Below are 25,677 nucleotides of genomic sequence, written 5' to 3' on the forward strand. Positions count from 1 at the left end.
TTACACAGTATTCCGTTAGCACAATTTATCGAAGATATCGGTAGCTTGATAACTCCTTTCAAAGGAAAGAATTTAATTTTCACTGGAGATATCAATTGTAATATTTTGCTTGATGACAGATTATCTGATTCTTATCTCAGCCAGATGGCTAGTCACGGATTAAACTGTCTTATTGATAAACCAACTAGAATAGTAGGTGATACCCAAAGTTGTTTAGATCACTGTTTTATCCGATTTAGCCAATTGAAATTTACAGTTAAATACAATGCATATATATTACACCTTGGAATAACTGATCATTCAATGATAATTCTAGAACTGGAAGTAGGAAGGAGTTGTAATAGGAAAGATTCAAGTAATAAAAGTAACTTGGTGATAAACTTCAATGAATTGGAAGCCGAATTACAGAGGCTGCAATGGGAGAGAGTTTTAGATAAGAGTTCTGTTTCAGCTGCTTTCGATTTATTCATCAGCCAGTTATCAGATCTGATAGAAAAATGTAAATATATTAAATCTAGAAATAGTTCCAATGCACTACCTGATAAATTAACTCCATGGATTTCAGATTATTTATTTAGAGGTATTGATAGGAGAAAAAAATTGTACAAATTGATGATTTCAAGACCATATGATGTAAATCTTAAAGAGTATTACAAATCATTCAGAAACAGGTTGAAATCTGATCTGAGGAAAGCTAAGGAAGAGTACTACATGAATGAATTTGATAATTGTTCTGGTAATGTGAGGAATCAATGGAGAATAGTAAATAGATTGATAGGAGAACGAGAACCCAAGGTAGAAGTTACTAGCTTAGTAGTAAATTCGCATACTGTCACTGACAAAGAACATATTGCTAAAGAATTCAATTCATTTTTTATTAACATTTCTCAACAGTTACGAAATTCAGTTATTTTTACAGAAGATCACGAAGAAATAGATTCCCGCTTCACTTGTAAAGATATGCCACATTCATTATTCTTATTTCCTACTGACGAAACAGAAGTTTTAAAAATAATAGCTGATCTAAAAAGCAATAAAGCCCCTGGAATTGACAACATTAATAGTTATATTGTAAAGAAAATTGCCATTCATATTGCTGGAGTTCTGAGTGAACTTTTCAATTGGAGCATGAAGACTGGTGAATTTCCTGAATGTTTGAAGATTGCAATTGTGATCCCAATCTTCAAGCATGGTAACAGAGAAGAATTGAATTGTTACCGCCCAATATCGCTGTTGCCTGTTTTTGCCAAGATTTTCGAAAAGATAATAAAAATACGATTAATAAGTTTTCTCAAAAGATTTGATTATTTTAGTAAAAATCAATTTGGTTTTAGAGAGGGCCTGAGTACCGAAGATGGTCTGGTTACATTTCTTGATGATATTTATAATAGTATTAATGAAGGTAAAAAATGTTCAGCCCTGTATGTAGATATCACTAAAGCATTTGATACAGTAGACCACTCAATATTATTGAAAAAGTTGCATGCAGCAGGAGTACGAGGTTTACCTTATAAATGGTTTGAAAGTTATCTCACAAACAGAAAGCAGTGTGTAAGAATTGGTGGATGTTATAGTAATTTTGAAAACATTGTATATGGAGTGCCCCAGGGTTCTGTATTAGGGCCTATTCTATTTCTTGTGTATATCAATGACCTATGTAATGCTAAACTAGATGGGAAATTGACTGCTTTTGCAGATGATACAGCACTTACATATACAGGAACTGATTGCGATGCATTATATGTGAAAATGAGTGCCGACTTGAGAGTCTTAAACTACTGGTTTAGTAAGAATTACATGGTAATGAGTGAAAAAACTAAATATATGATTTTCAACCTAAGAGGAGATCTATTCTTTAATACACCATTGTCGTATCACCGTTACTCATGCGCTGCTATAGATAACTGCAACTGCCTGAAAATTGAGACTGTGAGCAATATTAAATACCTTGGTCTAGTTATTGACTCAAATCTATCTTGGAAGAAACATGTAGCTAAATTAAAAAAAGAGTTCTGTAGAGGGATTAGGTGTTTTTACATGTTGAGAGAGCTGTGCCCCACTGGTGTGATGATAAATGCTTATCATGCTCTCATTAGTTCCAGGATGAGTTATGGGCTCGTATTATGGGGTGGGACTTATGTCTCAACACTTTATCCCATCATAATTTTTCAAAAGTCCTTCATTTGTATTATAACCAGAACACCTAGAACTGATCATTCATGGCCGATATTTGTTAATCTCAAGATACTTCCAATAAGAAATCTTTATGTTTATAAAGTATTGAAGCTTTTTTTTCTTAGGAGTTTGAATGAAAATCTCATTAGAGATGTGAGATATAACTTTAGACGGTTTATGGTTCAGGTTCCACATTCGAATTTAACGATATTCCAACATTCATATTATTTTAATGGTCCTAGATTGTTCAATCTAGTGTCGCAATATCTAAATTGCCAGGAACTTTCACATTCATTTCTGAAATGTTTGAAAAACTACCTGCTCAGTGTTAATGACTGTGAATCATTTCTGAAAATTGTAAGATGATATTCTTAAATAAGAAATTCCATTATTTATTATTATTAAATCCTGAATAATAATCTAATTAACATATCCTTTCTTAGAGTATGCATTTTGCATTGTAAATCTTCTATTTTTTGGTTTTATCTCTGTATGCCTTTTATTTTTCATAATGTAATTACTTCATCCTTGTTTTCATGTGATGGGCTACCGTAGCAGAAAAAATGTATTTTCTTTTAAGTTATAATTTATTATGCCAAGTTTATTTATAGAGCGGAGCAGCCTACTCCTCTGAGTATTTTTAGTTGTTTATTAGGAGTAGTACACCCCAATCGGGCTTATGCCTAGGGGTGTCCACTTTTATTTCACATTTTTTATATCTTTCTTTTTTATTCTGTATTATGTTTGTTTGTGAAATAAATGAATTGATTGATTGATTGATTGATTGGTTGTTGTTCGGATTATGGTCGTCTTTTGAGAATTTTAATTCTTGTTCTCAAATTCTTACGAATCTTACCCCAATCAGAAGAATCAGATTTCGATGTTGCTGAGAGGTATCTATGTAAAGTGGTACAGAAGATACACTTTTCATCTGAATTTGTGCAATTAGAGAAGGGAGAAGATTGTTCTATGTGCCTAAGTCGCCTGTCTCCATTCATTGATAGAGGTGTGATTTGCGTCGGCGGTCGTTTGTCTCATGCTGGACTTGAATTTGAGACTTGTCATCAGATGATCTTACCAAAATCCAACGCTTTCGTATCGATGTTAATTGATTATCATCACAAGAAGAATTGTCATGCTGGACCTTCATTATTGTTGTCCTTGATCAGACAGAAATTCTGGATACTGTCTGCTCGCTCTATTATTTGTATTTGTGTCTTTAAGTGTAATCATTGTTTCCATATCCGACCTAGTAACAAAATTATATCCACTCCCAACTCAATAGTTGTTGTGATTGTTGCATTTTTTCTTTGGTGTTGGTGTTTTGTTCTTTTTGGCATGTCTGGATTTTTCCTTTCTGTGGTTTTTTCAGTTTTGTAAATTGGCTGAAAAATAGTTTTTCAGAGGCGGGGGTATGGTCTGGCCTGAGAATTCGAATTGTAGCACCAGAATGCCAGACTATAGTTCTGCCAATAGCAGGCTTGTGTTTGCGCTGGCGCAGACTGTCCTGCCGCTTGGCATTGTGGATTTTTTTGAAAGGCTTCAGTCTTGTCTCGTCAGCCCGTTGTCTTGTTGCAAAATCAAAGTTGTGTTTGTCATGTAATTTCGATCGGAAATTTCTTGTAAATAATTGTTTGAGTGTCATGTGTGAATTATGAATATAACAGCGTAAATAGTATTGAATTGAATTAATTTGAATCAGATTTGAATTTATAAAGAATCCAGTTTCAGCTTTGTTCGAAACACAGTGTATGACCTGCAAGTTGAACACAGAATCAACGAGAAGGCAGCCTGTAAGCAAATAACCTGTCTATTCCCCGATTTCGTCCCACCCTGAACCTGACCAGAACACCTAATAAAGGCTTCGAAGGGCAAGTAGTCAAGATTGGAATAAATCTGGTGAGTTTTTGCTCTTTTTTATTGTTCATTAATGCAGAGTTTAACTGTACAAATAACCTGGCTCAAATTGAAGATTAAATTTTGCCCCTTGTTTGTATTTGATTATTTGAATAGTAAATTTCAGTCCTCTGGTAGCTCTAGCCTGAGCTTTGTTCAGAACAGTATGTAATAATCTAATGGGTTGCCCCCTCAATGGCGGATTTCAATTCAAAGTACGACACTAGCACTGCATGTGAGTCTTTGCATCTTTAAGGTCTTTGATATAGCTTATCAATGATTTTTTAGGTATAAATTTGATCTGTTTTTGACAACATTTTCGCCATCTTAGCTGCCATCTTGAATCGCATTTGATCGAAATTGTTCGTGTCGGATCCTTATACTGTAAGGACCTCAAGTTCCAAATTTCAAGTCATTCCATTAATTGAGAGATGAGATATCGTGTACACAGACGCACATACACTCATACACACACACACACACACACAGACCAATACCCAAAAACCACTTTTTTGGACTCAGGGGACCTTGAAACGTATAGAAATTTGGAAATTGGGGTACCTTAATTTTTTTCGGAAAGCAATACTTTCCTTACCTATAGTAATAGGGCAAGGAAAGTAAAATCAGGCCATAGAATTATTAATCATAAATCAGCTGACAAGTGACACAGATATGTGGAGATTCCTTCATAAGGTCTATAGTTTCAATCAGATACTTGTGGATGACAATACTGCGTGAGATCTACTGTTCACTGAACTACTAGTTTATCTGGCTAAAAGATAGCAGCCGTGTAGTTCAATTTTCCAGAAAATTTTGCTTGGCACTATTTCATCCCGACCCCTTCAATTTTAAGTGAAGATTCCGGTCAAGACAGTGTCAAGCAACAGAGTCATTCACTATGCAAAATGGCATGCAAAGGAAATCTTGTGTTTGAGAGTGATACCAGTGATTCATATGAATTTATACACAATTTGAAAAAGAGTCTGGCTACATCCAACCAGAAAGCAATAAAATACCTTCTAAAACAGAATTTCAAGTGAGTGTTGCTTAGCACTGAATCAACCAAAATAATAATCGTTCAGTGTACAGTTAGGCTATTTTTCTATGTTGTGTTTAAAACCAAGTTATAATGATATTTTATTGATTCTATTTCAAAATTCCCTGTTCCTCACTTCAATAAATTAGAATAAGTAGGCTTCATATCATTTCAGTGCAGTTATGAAACAAAAATAGATTTCAGGCTTGGCACTTTACTCTTCCTATAGATTCAAAATTGTTGCTTGTTATCTTGACCTGATATTTTCATTCCTTGTAGAGTTGAACCAATAGTCTATCTGCAAGAATTTCCTCACCTGAACAAGAAAATTGTTCAAGAGTGGGAAGAAAAAATTAAACATGAAAAAGAGTGAGATAAATAAAAGGAGAGGGAATGAAACAGAACCGTACATTCATAAAATTGGAGGATTCATCGAGTCGGGAAAGTGATAAAATTTGAAGTTGCCCTTTGAAATATTTGGAATTAGATTCAATAAAGGCCAAGAAAAAATATGTATTGTTGTATTTATTGTTTTGCAGTCTCATTCTGCAGGAAATTGTTTGTATGTACGTAATTCAAGCATGAATCTTTTATCTTGCTTTTGCAAAATTATCATGCTCCGCTATGTGCACAAAAGCTTGTTAAATTTTAATCATGATTAATTCTGTAAGTTCCAATCAATGAAGCGATTTTTTTCTAAAAAGCCTTCTCTGATTGGCTCTTGTGTAATTAATCACGGTTAAAATATAACCAACTTTTATGCAACAGGGCCTATGTGCTGTGCAATAAATGTTTTGCTCAAGCAATAAAAACGCGATTTACGCTCTTAATAGATGATAGCTATTCATGTATAAAGAATGTAAAACGCGATTTTATTGTTTGAGAAAAACAGTTATCTGTTTTTTACGCAAAATTATATTGTCGCCATTGTTGAGGTATGAATCTTTGGCCCAGTTAATTTTTAACCGTGATTAATTTCATGGGAACCAATCAGAGAAGCCTTTTTTGAAATTTGGCCGGCTTTTGTGCCACCGACACTTTGATTCCTTTATCATATGGCCAGAAAAAGCAATCAATCATCTAATCATAGAGGAAGAATGATAATTTCTTATTAGTGAGCAAAAAAGTAAAAATATACTGTGCATGCACAGCAAGCATAAAGTGAACGTATTGCACATGCAAAGCGAGTGTATAATATTGATTAAAGGTTGTCTATACCTAAAAATCAGCTAGGTATTTTACAATGAGTTTTCAGTACTTGAAGGAGTGTTTTAAGAGCAGTTGTAAAGAAATAAATTATATGGCTGGGACCAGCAATCAATCAAACGATCATAATACTGCAAGGCGGTAAAGTAAAAACATACTTAAAACGAACAGCAAATACCTATAAAGTAAAGTAATGAACATGCACTACAGTGAGCGTAATAGTATATTTTGCACCTAGGGCCGAAAATGAGACTTTTCCGGCTCGAAATCAATTTTCAAGTCCGAGGCCATAGGCCAAGGACTAGAAAAGATTGAGAGCCGGAAAAACATTTTTGCCCATGGTGCGAACACTATTTTTCGCCACACAGAAAAATAAACAATATATATATATATTATATATATATATATATATATATATATATATATATATATATATATATGAGAATAATTGTTTATTAAGCACTTCCAAAAGCAAAAGTGTAAGGTCATATAGTGAGGTACACGTTATAATGGCAGTGGATAAAGATAGAAGAATAGCGATGCCGATTCTCTGCATTAATTAATTATATTTCTACACTATCAAAAACATAATTGGCATCGTTGTGGACCTAGAAAAGGATAGTACCACCGGTTATGTCGAATGATAGACAAGGATAGCAAAACCAAAGTTAATCAAATACTGTCATTATAACGTGGACCTCACTAAATAGCCTCTAGCAAATCTGAGGTAATCTGAATATCAGGAAATTGTCCAAGTATTTTTATTTTTTATTCTGATTTGTCTAAATAACCTACAAGATTATGTTCAATTATGTAAGAGGTTGAGCTTATACTTTTTCATTCTTTTAAATTACAATAAGATGATATTATTATAAACGTTTCAATTATTATTGAATAATAAACATGAATAATGAAAAGTTTTTTGATCAGCTGTTTTAGCACACTTGAAATTTGGCCAATTTGAATGTCAACGTCAACAATGCTTGTTGTCGACTTCGGAAGTTTAGGTTAGAAGTACTATCCTACTCTGAAAATCGAATTTGAATAGTTTATAATATATATCTTATCTGTATTTCATTCATCCAGAAAAATGATAGTATATTATTGCAGAATACTTTATTCAATTCTAGAAGCATAAACTGATTCCGTTTCATAAACTATTATTTGTGAAAACGTTCAGCACCATGGATATTGCCAAAGTAGTTCCAAAATTATCCACCAGGTTTCGTGATAAACGCAGTACTATGAGGTTTAAGGTTAGATTCTATTATACTCTGAAAATTGAATTTGAATAGTTTCTCATAATATATTATTTGTATTTCATTCATCCAAATAAAATGATAGTATCTTATTGCAAAATACTTTATTCAATTCTAGAAGCATAAACTGATTCCGTTTCTTAAACTATTTTGTATACACATTCACATCAAATCAGAATCAGCTGACTTCAAGGCTATTTTACAGCCCTAGGGCCGTAAAAATTTTACCGGCCTGGTCAGAAAACAATCACTTTTGTCCTCCATATGACGCACGAAAATCAGCTCATTACATCCAAGTAGGGCGAAAAATGTATTATAGGTTGTTATAATTATTTACCCTATGATTATTTACCTCTACCCAAAAATTGGCTATTTTATGATGAGATTTCAGAAGTGGGAGTCACATATCACCAAAGTTTGCAAGAGGCTTTCTAGAGTTATGTGCTCCGAAAAATGAAGACGCTGCTCAGTGTTGATCGCCTGCTGATGTTGTACCATTCGGTACTTGCCAGCCACATTCAGTACGGCATCTTGATATGGGGGCACTCGGCGCTTGTGAGAAACATTCTCCTGCTCCTGAAGGAGGCACTCCGTGTAATGACATGTAGTAAGTATGATGCACACTGCCAGCCCATATTTCAGCGTTTGGGTATCCATACAGTATATGGCCACTACATACTGTCATCGCTGTCGCCTGTCAAGAGTAAAGGATAGTTTTCCAGTGTTGGCTGTGCAAATGTTTAACTGCCTGCCAGACTCGGTTAAGGCGCGCCCTGTAAATGTATTCAATGTAACTCATTGTCGCGGTGGCTCGTTGGAAGGAGCTTCTACCAGTTGGAGGACTTCTTTAGTGAGAACTTTGCTGGACTGTGATACTGCCTAAAGTTTGTGAATATTGTTTTTAATTACTTGACACGATCGATCCAGAAAAACCTGGCCTTGATCACAACATTGGATAGTGTTTACCGAGCAGTTGTAGAGAAATATATATTTATATTATCATGATATCATCCAAGTTTCATGATGGCTGATGGGTAAAATAGGTACAACCTTAACAATGGTGACAATAATATTTATGTACACTTATTATTGCATTTATTGTTTTAGTAATCCCATACTGTAGTTGTATTTTGTATGTAGCCTAATTCGAGCGTAAAACTTATTTCATAGAACTTGAATAATTTCATTTTTTTCAAATTTTATCCACTAAAGATAAAATTAAATAGTGTTTACCTCAACGGAATGAACAGAAAACGTTGGGAAATAAAATTGAGTGGTTTCGTGATTAACTAATATTAATGGACAATCTTTAAGCAAAACGTGTCCTTAGTTCTTTGACCTACCTTTCTACTATATAACAGTAGGCTACTTTACTCTATTAATTTTCAGTTAATATCATACTCTCCAATGACCACAGATAACAAAAACAATAAGGACAACTAACCTCACAAAGTGCATTATTCTCTGTTGGCTGCCAATTTTTACGTCCACAATTGTGAACCCATTTTGCTCTTCTGACCTTATCTCTGGGAAACCTGAATAATCGAATTCCGTTGGTTGACTTATTCTTACAATTTTGAGCAGAGCAATAGCGCATTTTTAAAAAATGAAACCAATCAACAAAACTCAATATGGTTAACGCTGCCAAACCCCTGCATTGCATAATGGGATCGTGTCATGGTAATTGTGTCATGGGTGACTTCCTTCTCCTTACACAACACAGTATAATAATGCGCATGCGCACGTAGTGTTTTTGAATATGAGTACTCGAATTACACTATAGTGGGGTCCACGTTATACTGGCAGTGAATAAAGATAGGAGAAAAACGTTGCCAAGTCTCTCCATTTTGCCACTGAGTGTACACAGCTGTTACTCAATTCATCCAATTAAATTTTATCTAATAATAATTATCATTTCCTTGATTACATAATCAATTTTATGAAGAAAAACCTGCTTTGTATGAAGAAAAACCCAGTTATATTAGTAGAAAGATTTACCAAGTACTACCAATTCTGTTGCGTGAAATATTAACGATAAAAGACTTTAAACGAAGTTAGAAATTATTTCTAAAGGAGGAGTGCTTTTATAGTCTGAAGGACTATTTTGATTACTGTTATAGAGTCAAAGACAAATAGTAATTATATACTAGATATAAATTTCATGAAAAATAATGGTGTCTCGCTTTTGACTTGTCTGACGCCGTTGAGGCCAACCAGACGTAATATATTGAATGAAAAAGACTAAGATATTGTCAAAAAACCACTGATTTATTGAAATTAGAAAGACCGGTTTCGGTTATTACACCATTGTCAATCTCTGATAAACTAAAACTAAATACAAGAGCAGCGGAATTTATACTAATATAAATATCTTAGTCTTTTTCATTCAATATGAATAATTACCACAAGATCAACTTCTCAACTACACAAAAAGACGTAATATATATCTATCTATAGCTTTTCGTAGGAGGCGACTAAAAGGGACCCCTTTCCAAAACCCTTCTTCTCCTTTTAATATGCTTTGGAAGTATTCATTTCTAGAATGACACTTTTTCCATTGATTTAGCTTTGTGCCATTTTTTGTTTATTCTTCTATCTGTCGGCCATCCTTGGCCATATTCTTACTTCTTAAGGTGCGTACAGATATACGCGACGCGAACATGAGCAATTCACTTTTAGTCAGCTGACTATATCTGTATTTTACAGAAACGGTAAGATACAGATATAAAAAAATTGGCATCAGCTGATTAAAAGTGAATTGCTCATGTTCGCGGCGCGTATATCTGTACGCACCTTAAGACCAACCCAAGGTGTTATGTGAACCGTGCTGATGGGTGGTACTTTTATATGGTGTCTTTAACAGTGCCTGCAGGATACCCAGGCGCCCTCCTGTAGTATTTAGCCTTGCCTGGACATGCAAGGCTCTGAATGGGTTGATTCCACTTCCCTGGCTGTTCGTGGGAACCACATAAACAAACCAAAACCCAAGGCAACTCCAGAAGTTGCCTTGCCTTCAAACCCATGGGATCTGCCCCATCAGGCCAGGTTCCTCAATCTGTAATGGGTGCTTCAGGAACACAGGAAATTCCGTTGCACTCTTATGTAGAGGCTATCAATATTGAGAAGGCTTTAACTGATCACGACATTATGATGTAAGCTCAATCACATCATCCCAACTAGAGAAAGGAAGGATGAGCTTCTCAGACCACTGCTCAAACAGGGACAGTCATTTACGCAAAACTTCTTGGGAGAGGTGAGGCTTTTGACCCAGAAAAGTTTCGGAGGGGCAAAAAGAAAAACCCAAGAAACCAGAGATGGGTGAAACCCCAGGTACAAATGTAGGTCAAGAGGCTGAGTCGAGGGTGGCCAGGTGCCCTAGAGGCAATTTGGCGACCCCTCCCTCAGCAGAGGGACCGTCAAAAAGGCCAGGAGTGGAACTCACGTAGGTCACGAGTTTGTGGGTGGAGAGACCAAACCTCACCACTGCTCAAAGAAAGGCGGCTACTCAGGCAAAACTACTTGGAAGAGGTGAGGCTTATGACCCAGCAATAAAGTTTTTCTGAGGGGCAAAAAGAAAAAACCCAAGAGACCAGAGATGGGTGAAACTCCAGGCTCAAATGAGGGTCAAGATGCTGAGTCAAGGGTAGCCAGGCGCCCTAGAGGCATTTTGGCGACCCCTTCCTCAGCGGAAGGACCTTCAAAGAAGGTCAGGAGTGGAACTCACATAGGTCACGAGGACCCATCAGTCTGAAGAGACTGCCAAGCATATCACACTGGATTGCGACAAGCAACCAGGTGATGAATGAGATGTTAGTATAGGGAAAGGAGGTTTTCCCTAACTGGAGATTAATACAAGGAAAAAACATCCACTTAGACTAGAACAGTAGGGAATTTTATTTTCTTCAAGCTTCTTTGAAATTCAAACTCAACCATTCCGTTTGATTGAAAAGTGGCTTGAACTATGTAAAGAGGATTGATTTCTTGAAATCTTCAGCTTCTCAAAACCCCTGCAACTAACTACAAGATAGATCATTATGACATTACAAAAGAAAGCAATGAACTATACAATATGCAATGCAATAAAGATAAATTATTCTAGACAATGAAACATTAGGAACTACTTCCCCAAAAGAGCAAGTTCAAGCTTGGGAAACGAGATTAGCTGGACAATTAAGATTATAGTACATTGAAAAAAGTATGACATAAAATAAACCATTATGAATGTCTTAAATTGAGCTACAACTTTTATATGGAACATTTTTTTTCGAAAAACGGAAACAAGATATACAATTGTACACGTGAAATTCTAACCTTATCTTGGACTTTGTCACCTATAAATTTGGAAGAAAAATAACACAAGGACTACCTTATTATTTTATCTTTCAATGTTATTACATTAGTGTTATTTGTATTGTAAATAAATAAATTATGAGGCGAAAATTCTCTGGCTTTTTATGGGAATGACTTCCTAATCGATGAATATATGATAACATTTGATAGGACATTAATTATAATAGGATATCACCTGCTATTTGAGAAGGTGATATGCTGACGGGGTGATCACTTGACGCAAGCGAGCAAGGTGATACTCTGTCGTGTAAGGTTCCTACAGGATGGAACCTACCATTCCAGTAGGTGACATGCTGACGGGGGAATTAATAATTCGATATTATTCGAAATGCATACGATACCTTGCTAATAGCTAACACTCAAAGAGATCTACAAAATGCTGTAACAGAATGGTGTAGTGCGATAAGAGATAAGGGAATGTTTATCAACATTGAGAAGAGTAAAGTGATGATAGATAGTATCAAAGAATCAGGAGAATGTGGAGTTGGATATAACATGGGATGGTGAAATATTGGAAAGGGTGAACAACTATGAATATTTTGGAGCATTAACCTCTGCAGATAGGAAAGTTTATGAAGAGATAAACAGTAAGGAAAGCCAACCAAGTGTTTCAGCAGCTTAGCAGAAACATCCTGGGTAAACGAGAAATAAGCCAGGGAACTAAAATAAGGATAAACGAGTCAATATTTAAGCCAGTTCTACTCTATGGAACAGAATGCCTCACAATGATAGAAAAGCAGAAGAGTAGAATTACCTTCTCAGAAATGAGATACCTAAGGAGGGTGGTTGGAAAAACCAAAAGAGTGAGAAATAGTGTGATCAGAGAAACATTAAAACAGGAGGAACTGATTACCACTGTTCAACGAAAAACCCTAGGATGGTATGGCCATGTAGCTCGGATGAGTGATGAACGAAAGGCAAGGCTGGTTATGGAGGCAAGACCGGAAGGAAAACGAGGCAGGGGACGACCACCACTGCAATGGAATCAGTATGTAGAGAGTATAGCTGCTGGAAGAGGAAAAACGATGAATGAAGTAAAGAGAATGGCACAGGATCGTATAAAGTTTAGAGAATGGTTGAAGGAACCCGACGCTTAACGGCAAAAAGGGTATGAAAAAAAGAATATTATTCGAAATGTTTTGATAATTTAAAAAAATAAACACAAATAATAGCAAAAAGTTATTTGATCAGCTGTTTTTAGCACATTTGAAATTTGGACAAAATGAATCTCACCCCACAACAATGCCTGTCGCTGTCGCGCACAAACTAAAACCCACATGAATTGATCCTAATAATTATCAAAATTTCCATATTCCTCATTTCAGAGCCACAACATAGAGCTATTGATGAGGAATTCAACTAAGCCTGGACGGAGGGAGTTGACAAAATGATTCATCTTTTATATTAACTTGTAACTCTTCAAATATTTATTTTATAAAATCATCAAAATGATCTGAGAAGGATCACAATTTCTATTACAACAAAAAGACAAAAGTACATAGATATACATAGATTATTACCAAAATATTTATCTTTCAAATTTTGTTCACACAACAGTTTTCCTAATTATTATATTCATATCCTTATTGGACGGTCCATGTTTCAATCACTGTAAAATCAAGGTCTACCAGTTGTTTTCGACGTTTATTGAATAATTGAGATAGTAATCAATCAAGAAAAGAAATGTGGTAAAACTATTATGGTAAATTATTTAAAACATTTATAATTTGAACTGAAGTTGATCTCATAACATTAAACATTATTACTGAGTTATTTTGTGGATAATCTACAGATAAATAATGTTGTAGAACTTATAAGAATTATCAGGCTTTAAGAGTAAGAAATATAAAGAGGTAACCTCTAGCAAAAATGGGTACTGTTGTAAACAACAAAAAGAGATTCACAGACTGAATGCACGTCTGTCATTTGAGAGGCACTTGAGAGCTACATGTCCACAGTCCACAGCAAGTGTCCATTTTCACTACTACATGATGGCAACCTATTATACTCACACACATCAACACATACACACAGGCACCAGATCAGAGCTCCAATTTTGGTCCTCGTTCAATAAATCACCAAAATCCAAATTATAGATGTATACATGAGACGAGTTTATATAGAAACACTCGTTACAAAATTCTTAAACAATAAAGAAACCAATATTTAATGTTTATTTCGATTATATTAAAAAAGTGAAGTAAATTATGTATACTTTAACCGGATCTTAGCAAGATTGCAGGACCATTTTGAAACATTTCACAACTCGAAAAGTTCCGTTATCAAAATATTAAATTTGATTTGACAAAAAAACTCTCTAACACATACTGGAAAATATCAATAATGTAAAATAGTTGAAAATGATCATTCAACCAACATCGATCGTTGAATGACATTACCCTAATGATACAACAACTTCTATCAACTTAAAATGAAAAATATTCGAATAAAAATGCTAGATCTATTAGTCCATTTTATTAGGATAGGATATTTTCTTCGTAATTCAATAATAATTGTATGAGAAATTCCGTACAGTGAGTTGAAGTCTTTTCAACCAATTCAAACTGTCATGAAATTTAGAAATGCATGATTTTTACAAGTTTTAGGACGAAATTCCATGTCTATTATGCTTATGAAATAGGAAAATGTTAATTCTATACATTATGATTACGAAGTACCGGAATGGAAAAGAGAAAACTAATAATAAAGTAACTTGAAGAAAATATTGATTCGAGAATCGTATTTCACAATCAGAACTCAACAGAAGGACTCCTAGCTTTTTCGCTAACAAATAAAAAAATATCTGAATCAAATAATATTAATATTATTGCTCATTTAGCTGAACAATGCGATACTATAACACTAAGGTACTTCACGAACAAGTCGTTTTTATATTAGTTCTTTTCAAAAATAGTTATCATTACTTTAACAAAGTCTAGAAGTCTTGAATAGAACAATATTTTCATAATATACATACGTAAAACCAAATTCAACTTACTAGTCAACAAGTCTTTGCATTTTGTCTTATCAAAATATAAAAATATTATGCTTTAATAATCTTGTTTGTTAAAAAATACATTGACATTACACGATGCACTTTTTAGCCAGCTTTCTACAACACAAACATGATGCAATGGCGATGACTTTAATAATGAAGAGAGAATCAACAAGAAGTGCGTGCTATCATCACTTTGTATGTACTGAAGCACGATTAGCCTTAGGCCTATTAATATTCATATAATAATTATATCCTTATTTAACGGTCCATGTTTCAATCACACTCTAAATTTAGAGATTAATAAACAGTAATTTGTTCGTATGAAAGTGAAAAATTCAATTTCAACAATCACAAAGGTTTTTAGAATAAATTCGCATTATTCACTTAAAAATTTATCTATTTCTATTATGTAATCTTTGGAATATCTTAACATCTGTACATTGAGCGGCTATCTTTACAAAACCTCACCTTATTCACAAACCACAAAAAATCAAATATTCAACTAAACTGGCAAAGTGTTTGGACACTCTGTGATAGAGTAGTTTGATTTGAATCGATAATACTGCTGCAATAAATTAATAATAAAGATAGCAAATGAAACTATATAAGACATGTAGCATCAAGAGGAATCACACAGAAATCAATCACACAGGAATCAATTTCACAACATAAAAATATACAGTGGAAATTTGTTAATGTTGAGGCTCCAAAGAATTGTTACTAAAATGTAATAGCTTTGTTGGATTCCTATTCCGGCGAGCCACATCCTTCCAAAAAGGTTAATTTTGATTAATGAAAAAATGAACTCTATGAGAGGAGCAACACATGAATTTAGGTTTCGCGGCTGTACGTGTAAAAACCTTTCAATCAGCAGGAATAAAGAAACTCAAGTGGGATGCAATAGTGGGTACCTATTGAATGTAATTGGCAATTATAGCCCAAAGAGAGCCAAGGTCTTCCAGTTGTTTTCGACGTTTATTCAATAATTGAGATAGTAATCAATCAAGAAAAGAAATGTGGTAAAACGTAAATTATTTGAAACATTTATAATTTGAACTGAAGTTGATCTCATAGCATTAAACATTATTACTTAGTTATTTTGTCGATAATCTACAGATAAATAATTTTGTAGAACTTATAAGAATTATCAGGCTTTAAGAGTATGAAATATAAAGAGGTAACCTCTAGCAAAAATGGGTACTGTTGTAAACAACAAAAAGAGATACACAGCCTGAATGCACGTCTGTCATTTGAAAGGCACTAGAGAGCTACATGTCCAAAGTCCACAGCAAGTGTCCATTTTCACTACTACATGATAACAACGTATTATAATCCCTCACACACATCAACACACACACTCACACAGGCACCAAATAAGAGCTAATATTTAATGTTTATTTCGATTATAATTAAAAAGTTAAATACATTATCTATACATTATACTTTATCTGGATTTTAGCAAGATTACAGGAGCATTTTGACACATTTCACAACTCGAAAAGCTCCGTTACCAAAATATTAGATTTGATTTGACCAAAAAAACTTGCTAACATCATGGAAAATATCAATAATGTATAATAGTTGAAAATGATAACTTAAACAACATCAATCGTTGAATGACATTACCCTAATGAAACAACAACTTCTATCAACTTAATTGTGAATATTGCTTTGACGACTAATCGGCTAAATGAACAAGATTATGTATTCAGATTAAACAATTATTTGAAAAATATTCGAATAAAAATGCTAGATCTATTAGTCCATTTTATTCGAATAGAATATTTTCTTCGTAATTTAATAATAATAGTATGAGAAATTCCGTACAGTAAGTTGAAATCTTTTCAACCAATTCAACCTGTTATGAAATTTAGAAATGCATGATCTCGACAAGTTTTAGGACCAAATTCCATGTCTATTATGCTTATGAAATAGGAAAATGATAGCTCTATACAATATTATGATTATGAAGTACCGGAATGAAAAAGAGAAAACTAATAATAAAGTAACTTGAAGAAAATATTGATTCGAAAATCGTATTTCACAATCAGAACTCAACAGAAGGACTCCTAGCTTTTTCGCTAACAAATAAAAAAATATCTGAATCGAATAATATTAATATTATTGCTCATTTAGCTGAACACTGCGATACTATGACACTAAGGTACTTCACGAACAAGTCGTTTTCATAGTAGTTCTTTTCAAAAATAGTTATCATTACTTTAGCAAAGTCTAGAAGTCTTGAATAGAACAATATTTTCATAATATACATACGTAAAACCAAATTCAACTTACTAGTCAACAAGTCTTTGCATTTTGTCTTATCAAAATATAAAAATATTATGCTTATTTGTTAAAATATACATTGACTTTACACGACGCACCCAGCTTTCTACAACACAAACATGGAGCAGTGACGATGACTTTCAAGTAGAATCGACAAGTAGTGCGTGCTATCATCAGTTTGTATGTACTGAAGCACGATTGGCCTAATTATTTGGTAGGAGAGGGGCGGGCGGCCAAGCCCTATCACACACTGTGCAGCAGTTCGCTAGAAGGCTGCACGAAACTACAACTGTTCAACAACCTTGGACAACTGGTCCACAGGCGTGAGGACGTTGGGGTCAGGAGGGGCAAGGGGTGCCAGCCTGCGAATGGGGGGCGGCGACCGCATCATCATCTGCTGCTGCTGGTTGACATCGCCCCCCGCCACCGCGTAGCCGCACGCACTCTGGCCCGGGTAGCCACCACGCATGGCAGGCAGCCTCTGCTGGGGGGTGCCGTACCCAGCTGGACAGCTCTGTTGTTGCTCCATTGCTGCTGTATTGTGCTTCATCATGCATTTCTTCTGCTGCTGGGGCTGCTGTTGAGGCTGCTTGCTGCATGCAGCCATGAGCTGGGGATTGCTCTGGAATAATTGCCGCAGCTGTTGCATCGCAAGCGGCCAGTTGTGCTCCGGTTGCGGCTGCCCTCCTGCTGTTCCTCTCCCCCCGCCGCCGGCCGGCTGAGGCGTCTGCTGCTTCAGGCCGGCATTCGGCTGCATCTTCGCGTTCCCTGGACACCTGCAAACACAACAATATAACCACATCACTCATTCCATTACGTACAACGTACAACGATTGTGTTTACAATTAGCAAGTATAAAATTTTAAAAATTGTTATTTTGTAAACTGATTTATTTTTATAAATTTCATAGGGTTGTGTGGCAAAGAGAACCTAGAGTCCTAACTCTATAGTCAATTATTCAATTCAATTCAATTTCAGGGTTTAGACATATCTGCCTGTTCCGAACCTTATATCCATCCATCTTCTCGTTGGACGCCCTCGGTCTCTCTTTAGTTGAGCATCAATTCAGGCCAAGTGGGACCTTCTCGCAATGGACTCCCCACCGACAAAACCCACTCAAATTTACTTCTAATTTTGGTAACCTGTCTTCCTCCATTCTATTCGCATGCTGGTAGCATTTCAATCTACTCTGAGATATCTTAGTGTTGTTTCTTTAATGAATGTGACTAGCCTTGGTTGCGACTGGTCCATGGACATGACCGGTGGTCTAGGCAACATGTGCATCTGTCGCGGGGGCAACACCTGTGGCACCGAGGGGGCAGTCTTGCCCTGCTGCCGAGCCGACTCTTCCTGCACCTGTCAATCACAACATCAGCACATATCACCAATACAAATAACAGTAGGTAATAGACATTAATAACAGTAAAAAAAAACATTAACAATAGTAGAACATTAATATATACATTAATAATAGTAAAACAGTAATACAAAACAACATAAGACAGTGTTGCAGTATTGCAATACTTGGGGCCACATATCAGTCTGTAAAAAATAATGGATTTTTTTTTTAGAAATGAACAGTTTGATTTGTTTGTTTTTGAAGCAGTGGGAGCCACTATCATGAAGCATTTCAGGCCGTTTATCTCAATTATCCTTTTTTATATTTGTTCATGTGTTTCATAATGTTACTATAACAGTGTAACAGTAGAGTCGGAAGGCAAATTCTATCTTTTATGTATAAAAGGTTGAAGTTTGTTCAATCATTCTCAATTTTTTTGCTGTGGTTCATTGAATGAAAAAAAAATACTCTATTAGTTCAAGGTTCTAGGACACTTATATATTAGGTCTAATGGACCATTTTATTATAATAATTATTAATTTTCATGTATTAATAATTATTAATACGTTGAAACACAATAGCGGAATGAAAAAAGAAACAGGCGGTAGCCCAAGACTTCTTCTATTCCCAAATTTAGTTTAATTAAATATTCAGAGTATGGTTAATTTCACATCACAAAAAAATATATTCAGAAAACTTCTTCAAGGAACAACAGGCTTGAAGCCCAAAACTGTTCTTTATTCAATTGTTGGATTTGAACGCTCAAATGCTTTTCAGTCTTTATACATAATTATTGTGAAAAATAAAAGTTCCTAAAATATTTTTTCAAAAATTTCAACCGATTTCCAACTTATTTATCGAACTACAATTGACTGACTTACCTCCTCTTTGACAACGTGGAGTACGTTGGCGGGCGGCTTCTGCGTGTGGCCGATAGCGGGGGAGGCGGCGGGGGCAGGGGCAGGGGCGGAAGAGGGCAGAGCCGCAGGTTGCTGTGGCTGCTTCTTTATCTTCTGCTTGATGTCCCAACAGTACGGCACCGGGCACTTCGTCACCTCCTACAACAATCATATAACAACTTCAAATTTGTTCCAAAACTCACAATGCTTCAAATCACTAAGACAAAATAAATTTACTACTTGAATATTTATTCAAACAGTCAATTTTTGTGTAGTGTTTTGTTTGTTTTGTATTCTACGCCGGTCACCGAGTATAGGCCTCCACAAGGTTGTGCCATCTACATAATAAAAAAGAGTAGGGTTGTGTTTGTTTGTTCACATCAAAACATGTTAACTTGTGGATTGCACACAGGAAAAACGGTAATGATTTAGATCTCCAAATTTTGCACATAGATTATAAAAATATAAAAATCGTGCACTTCGAACCCCAAATTTCAATTTTCTTTCTAGATTTTTTAGAATTAATGTTCAACGTCCATTCAAGGGGCATGAAATTTTACACAGAATAGCTTACATTGTTGTAAAATGTGATTGTTTATAAGTAAGGAAGTTATAAAGTTAGTACAAGGCTTCATATTTTGAACGCAACCGTGGTCTAGCGGTAGAGTACTCGGTTACGGCGCGAGTGTTCCTCGGTTCGAATCCCGATTCTTCCGTTTTTTTTGTACTTACTTTTTCCCTCGAAACGTATTATTTATAAATTATTTTTTGGAGGAAGTTGTTTTCATTAAGATTGATCATTTCATCAATTAATTATTCTATGTAAAATTTTGCAACCAGTACAAATGAAATGGACATGGGGTTTCATGCTGTGTCATTGGAATTCATAAGAAATGCATGAATAGATCATAATAAAGTTAGTACCGTAATAATTGATATTTTTCAGTTATAATGCTGGCCTACTATTAGACACAAATTAGGATTGAAACGAATTTGTAGGTATTTTGTTTGGAATTGGGGAAGCAAAAGGCTGCCTGATTCAAATTGAGGAGGATCTAATCTATACTAAAATTATATTGAAGAAAAATCAATATGATACTATGAGTTTTCAAAGTATTATGTTTTCTTCAGTTACCGTATCTATACTAATAATAAAGGAAAGAACTGGCTTGTACGGAATAGGAATATTATGTTTGACGCATCATCAAGTCTGAACTACTTGAAATTTTGCATATAGATTCTTAGTTTATGATTCTCCGAGGATGGTTATATGCCTATTTTCAATTTTCGAATATTTTATCACGTCAAGTTTTCAGTTTGTAAAGTTTTAAAATAAACCCTTGCGGAGCACGGGGTACCTGCTAGTCCAATTCATAAAAGATAATAAGGCAGGCCACTGACGGTAGAACATGCATGTTTATTTATCATGAGCACACATTTTCATCATGCATGTTTTGTCATCAGCGAGTGGCTTCTAACATGTAAACAACTGGAAAATTACAAATTATAATGATAGAAAAATAATAAAATAACAACAAAAACGGAGATACGAAAACCTAATTTCAAATTTTTTTGCACGAAAACTTTGGCTGTGATGACGTAATAATGAATGACGTGATGTGTTTATCATGCATCTTCTACCGTTAGTGGCCAGCCTAATATGTTTAAACTACTTTGGCAAAACTTATGAAAGTCACATTGCAAGTTGTTTTACGATTGAGTGTTAATGAGAAAGGTGTCCTTCCTCAAGAATGGACGCTTATATGTCCAAACTGTACCGTTTCATTTGGATACATTACAGTTTTAACACCATTCTCTCAAAGCATTGTTCCATGTCGTTAAAAGATTCTACAGTTTATAGATGTATATGTTTATTAAATACAAAAAAAAGAAAGGCTCATAGACAAATTCCAGTACGACTCTTAATGACATATCTGATAGCATAACAGTAGGCCTACAATAAAAAAAGAAAATATTATCGCACTTGATGGGTTATACTATGAAAAAATGTACATACAAAAAATAAGAAAAAGTTGAAAAGAGTTTATTAGTAATAAAAACAATAATGGGCCAAGATTTGACACCCTGATTTAGACACCTGATGTGTTGGTGAAATCAAGAGATCTTTGATTGTAGAACAATACATAAGATTTTCTATCAAAGAGATAACGTTTACAAAAATGTAATCAGATTCTCAGATAGTCAGAAACCTCTAATCTTATTTAAAAGTACTGTGAAATACACCGTATCAAATGTTTTTTTATAATCTACATAAATTGCATCAATGCGACCTTGTACATCTAGCTCACAGGACACAGATTGGGAAAACTGCAGCAAATTAGTAAGTGTTGATCGTGAAGGCATGAACCCATGTTGAAAAGGGGAAATTACAGGCTTTACGTGATTGAATACTTTACTATAAATTATATACTCAAATACCTTGCTTGCTGAATTCAAAATAGCAAATTCCCGATTATATTCATAGCACCAGATTTGTGGATGGGTGTTAGTTATACTAGCAAGGTGTTCCATTTTGCAAGTGCATTGCACGACAAGGACGCCTTTTCGCCGTATCATAAATCTCCCTCAAGTAGACTCAGCTACTTCCAGACTTCAACCACTTGCAAAAAGTGAGGTGCCATCTACAAACATTCAACTCCTCCATTCAAAGAATAGTACAGATCATTTATAGATATAATGAATACAAGTGGTCCCAAAACAGAGCCTTGAGGAACTCCATGCCTCCTCGCAGCCAAAGGATCAGATACCTCACCATTCCAGTCAATCACTTGATGTGACCGACCACAGAGATAGGACCTTATCAGCTTTAGAGCACTGAGCTTCAACAGCAAGATTTGATCAAAAAAAAAAAATTAAATAGATTTATGAATGAGCCACTCTGTTTCAATTAATAATTGAATTGATTAATAAGGTACTATGTAAAAATGTGGAATATTACTAACGCACTATACAGTTACACCACCAGAAATATTTCGTTCTTGATTGATACGATTTGTTCTAATAAATCTGCAAAACGGAAAAGTTGAAATCTCACCTGACAGTACCTAGCATGATGACAACAAAGAGAGATGAGTTGGATGCAAATAGCGCAATTGTCCCTGTTTTTGCACTTATTCGTATGCTGAATGATCCTCGTCATCCTCTGACAGCCTGGCCGACAGCAGTTGGCATCCTTGCAATGAAAAGCGTGCACCAGCATCTGGATGCATTGTTCGATAGAATGCTTTCTCGCCTCCTGCAACACCACAATACACATTTGTACATCTCCAATACTTTTTCCACGAAGAGCGGCAGAATACATTTAAGCATAGATATGAACCATAGATATGCTTTAGATATGATAACTATAGTCTGTGCAAACCTTAGTTTGCAGTATTTTCTATTATGGAGAAGAAACTCTTACTCCATAAGAGTTTCACAACTGTGAAAATTTATCTCTATTTGTTATAACAGTTCAATCACTAAAGGCGCCAACTGAAGACCTGCGGCATTACTATCAAGCATGATTTTAAGCAAATATTAATAACAACTGATATTAAAGTGTATGTTGAATTATTCTCACAATGGAAAAATATTAAACACCACATTTGACATTTCAATTGAAAACGAATAGCGCCACGGAATTGAGATAATAGGAAGACCTTACCTGTGGATCGGCTGGAGAAGAGCCAACGTCCAACTCCAAACCAAGTTTCTCCATTTTATGAGGATGGCCTTCTTTCTCGTAGCATTGTACACACAAATTGTAACCCTGTAAAACATTTAAATAAATACTATTATTCAATTGTCCCCTCAATTAGAAAAATCTAAAAAAAATAAACTAAGTTTGAATTTTAGTTTCATAAAATATTGCGAACATAATTATCAGGTACAGTATTTCAACACGATAGAAGGCAGTGGTAAGGCAGATAATCGGAAATGCTGTTCTCCTATCTTTCTTCACTGCCATGATAACGAGGACATCACTTCACGTAAAATCAACTATCTACTACTCTAGCTTAAAAATTAACATCAACTTTGAAAAACTACTCGACTAAAAATATATAATATAATATCAAGTGACTTGGCTGGCTCAGGTCTGATTTCAGAGTTTTCAGACCGCACCTGATCAATTTCACAAGAACCAATCAAAGAAGGCCTTTTTGATAAGTCTGTGGAATTAATCTCGATTGAAATTTAACCGGCTTTTGTGCAACCGGCACTTAACCTCATATTTCAATGCCACCTCGATAAAATGTGAAACAAATTAGAATTATATTATCTTCAAAAATTACTAACTTCAAATTATAAATATTAGAACTTTTTCAATAAATTCAATTTTCAATTTAAATAGATATTCTGTATCAGAAAATATACATAATATTGTTTTAAAATATCAACTTATATCTTATCAATTTATCAAATTTACTAAATTATTTCAAACTGAAGATTCTCAAATTCTAACATTTCAATAAAATGATTACATAATTATTATAATCAAATAAATGAATGAATAATAAAATAAATAGATAATTTTATATTTTCTAACCAAATAAGTTATTTAACCAGACAAAAAAGCTGTTCACCAGTAAAGGTGCATTTTCGTTTGGGTGTAAACTTCCGCAGTCGACGACGATATATGCTATGTGCTTATTATTTCAAGAATCAAAACATTTCTAATAATATAAAAATAATGCCATAATTATAAAAAGTATAAACTCAACCTCCCCCAAAAATAACCTAATAATTTTAAACTTAATCCTTAAACTTAATCCCATTAAAACTTGATCCTTTAGGTTATTCAGACAAATTGAAATCTACTCAACCTCCCCCAAAAATAACCTAATAATTTTAAACTTAATCCTTAAACTTAAACTTAATCCCATTAAAACTTAATCCTTTAGGTTATTCAGATAAATTGAAATCTACCCAATCTGAGATTCTCTTCCTGTCGTGGTCGACGACGGCATTTACGCACAAACGAAAACCCAGCTTAAAGCAACTAATCGATATGATAATTGATACCAAATATCGACATTACCATCCATACTTCGATACAATGTGACAAACTGTAACATTACAACTTAATGAAGGTTGGAAAGTTGGATTAGTGAGGGAAGCAGAAGTAACTTCATGTAAATAAATAAATAAATAAATAATGTAGATCAACTTACATGACAGACAGTGCAATGGTAACGCGTCTCGACATGTCGCTTGCAATGATTACAGGTGTCCTGGCCCTGGCCCTGGCCCTGGCGCTGGTTGTGATTGTGCAGCTCGTAGAGCATGGCCATTGACGAGAACTTGGCTCGCCGCAGCGACGAGAACTCGTAGTGCCTCTCGCGCGCCATCCTAAGGAAAGCTTCACGTCCGTCCATCAGGTCACAGTTCATCAATGGGTCAGGGTCTTCAATTGGCTGCAAAGCAAAACAATCGTGTTCAAACAATATTACATATTACATTTATCATTTAGATATTACATTTTTCCAACTAAATTACAGTATTTACAAAGACAATCTATTTTTTACTTGAGTTGTGTTACACTGATCAAACTGTCATGATCAAGTTGTCTAAATCTTCAAACAATCCGAAAGTATCCTTACGATTTACAGAACTCACTGCTGGAACATGAGTTGTACAATAATCTTTTTTTAGTAGTAGGCTACAATATTATTTACAATTTAATGTAGTAGGTAACAATAAATTTACAATAAGTAAAGTAAAAATATATTTTTCTAGTTTATATTAATTTCCCATTTATTACAGTAGCCTAATGAGATTAATTATTAATTTGATACGAACCATTAATATTAAAAACAGATTTATGATTTTGTATTTATTATTTGCTTCTTGGTGTATACTCTTTTTGATCTATCTGAAGATTAATAAGATTTATTTGTAAGTCTTTGTCTTTCTTGTAGCCTGTAGCCAGGACCTCCTATATACTACCGGACCTGAGCCTAGAAAAAACGTGGCCGCCGTATGTGGTGGTCTTATAGAAATTCCTACTAAGAAAAAATCACTAATCAGTTGTTAGAGAGCGTCTCAGTTTGTCGAAATCTCAGTTCGTCTAGTTCCCGTTTAAAATATCAATGCAATCACCACACACGGCGGCCATTTTTTTTTTTTTTTTTTGTAGGCGCAGGTCCGGTATATAGGAAGTCCTGCTATAGCTCAATGTCTGCATGTGGATCATTTAGATTTTTTTTACAAATTCCAGATCCCCTGATTAT

General features: G+C 34.7%; 2 protein-coding genes across 6 annotated transcripts in view; both read right to left on the bottom strand.

Moving 5' to 3' along the window:
* The window catches only part of LOC111057177 (THAP domain-containing protein 5), a 44,517-nt gene extending 35,265 nt beyond the window's left edge, over positions 1–9,252 (bottom strand). The window contains exon 1 of the mRNA XM_022344618.2: positions 9,017–9,252. Within this exon, the coding sequence (XP_022200310.2) occupies positions 9,017–9,235 (219 nt within the window). The 5' untranslated portion in view covers positions 9,236–9,252. The remainder of the gene's footprint in view (positions 1–9,016) is intronic.
* Positions 9,253–13,326: 4,074 nt separating this feature from the next.
* Positions 13,327–25,677, bottom strand: part of LOC111054230 (histone acetyltransferase p300) — a 68,731-nt gene continuing 56,380 nt past the window's right edge. For 4 of the 5 annotated variants that reach the window (XM_039421612.1, XM_039421615.1, XM_039421614.1 and 1 more), the window contains 6 exons: positions 24,619–24,861; positions 23,112–23,216; positions 22,500–22,700; positions 19,427–19,603; positions 18,438–18,562; positions 13,327–17,982 (listed from right to left, as the gene is read on the bottom strand). In XM_039421612.1, coding sequence (XP_039277546.1) covers positions 17,490–17,982; positions 18,438–18,562; positions 19,427–19,603; positions 22,500–22,700; positions 23,112–23,216; positions 24,619–24,861 — 1,344 coding nt within the window. In that variant the 3' untranslated portion in view covers positions 13,327–17,489. The remainder of the gene's footprint in view (positions 17,983–18,437; positions 18,563–19,426; positions 19,604–22,499; positions 22,701–23,111; positions 23,217–24,618; positions 24,862–25,677) is intronic. The other variant, XM_039421613.1, reaches the window with a different exon arrangement.

Source organism: Nilaparvata lugens, chromosome 2, assembly GCF_014356525.2.
Source record: "Nilaparvata lugens isolate BPH chromosome 2, ASM1435652v1, whole genome shotgun sequence".
Lineage (NCBI taxonomy): Eukaryota > Metazoa > Arthropoda > Insecta > Hemiptera > Delphacidae > Nilaparvata > Nilaparvata lugens.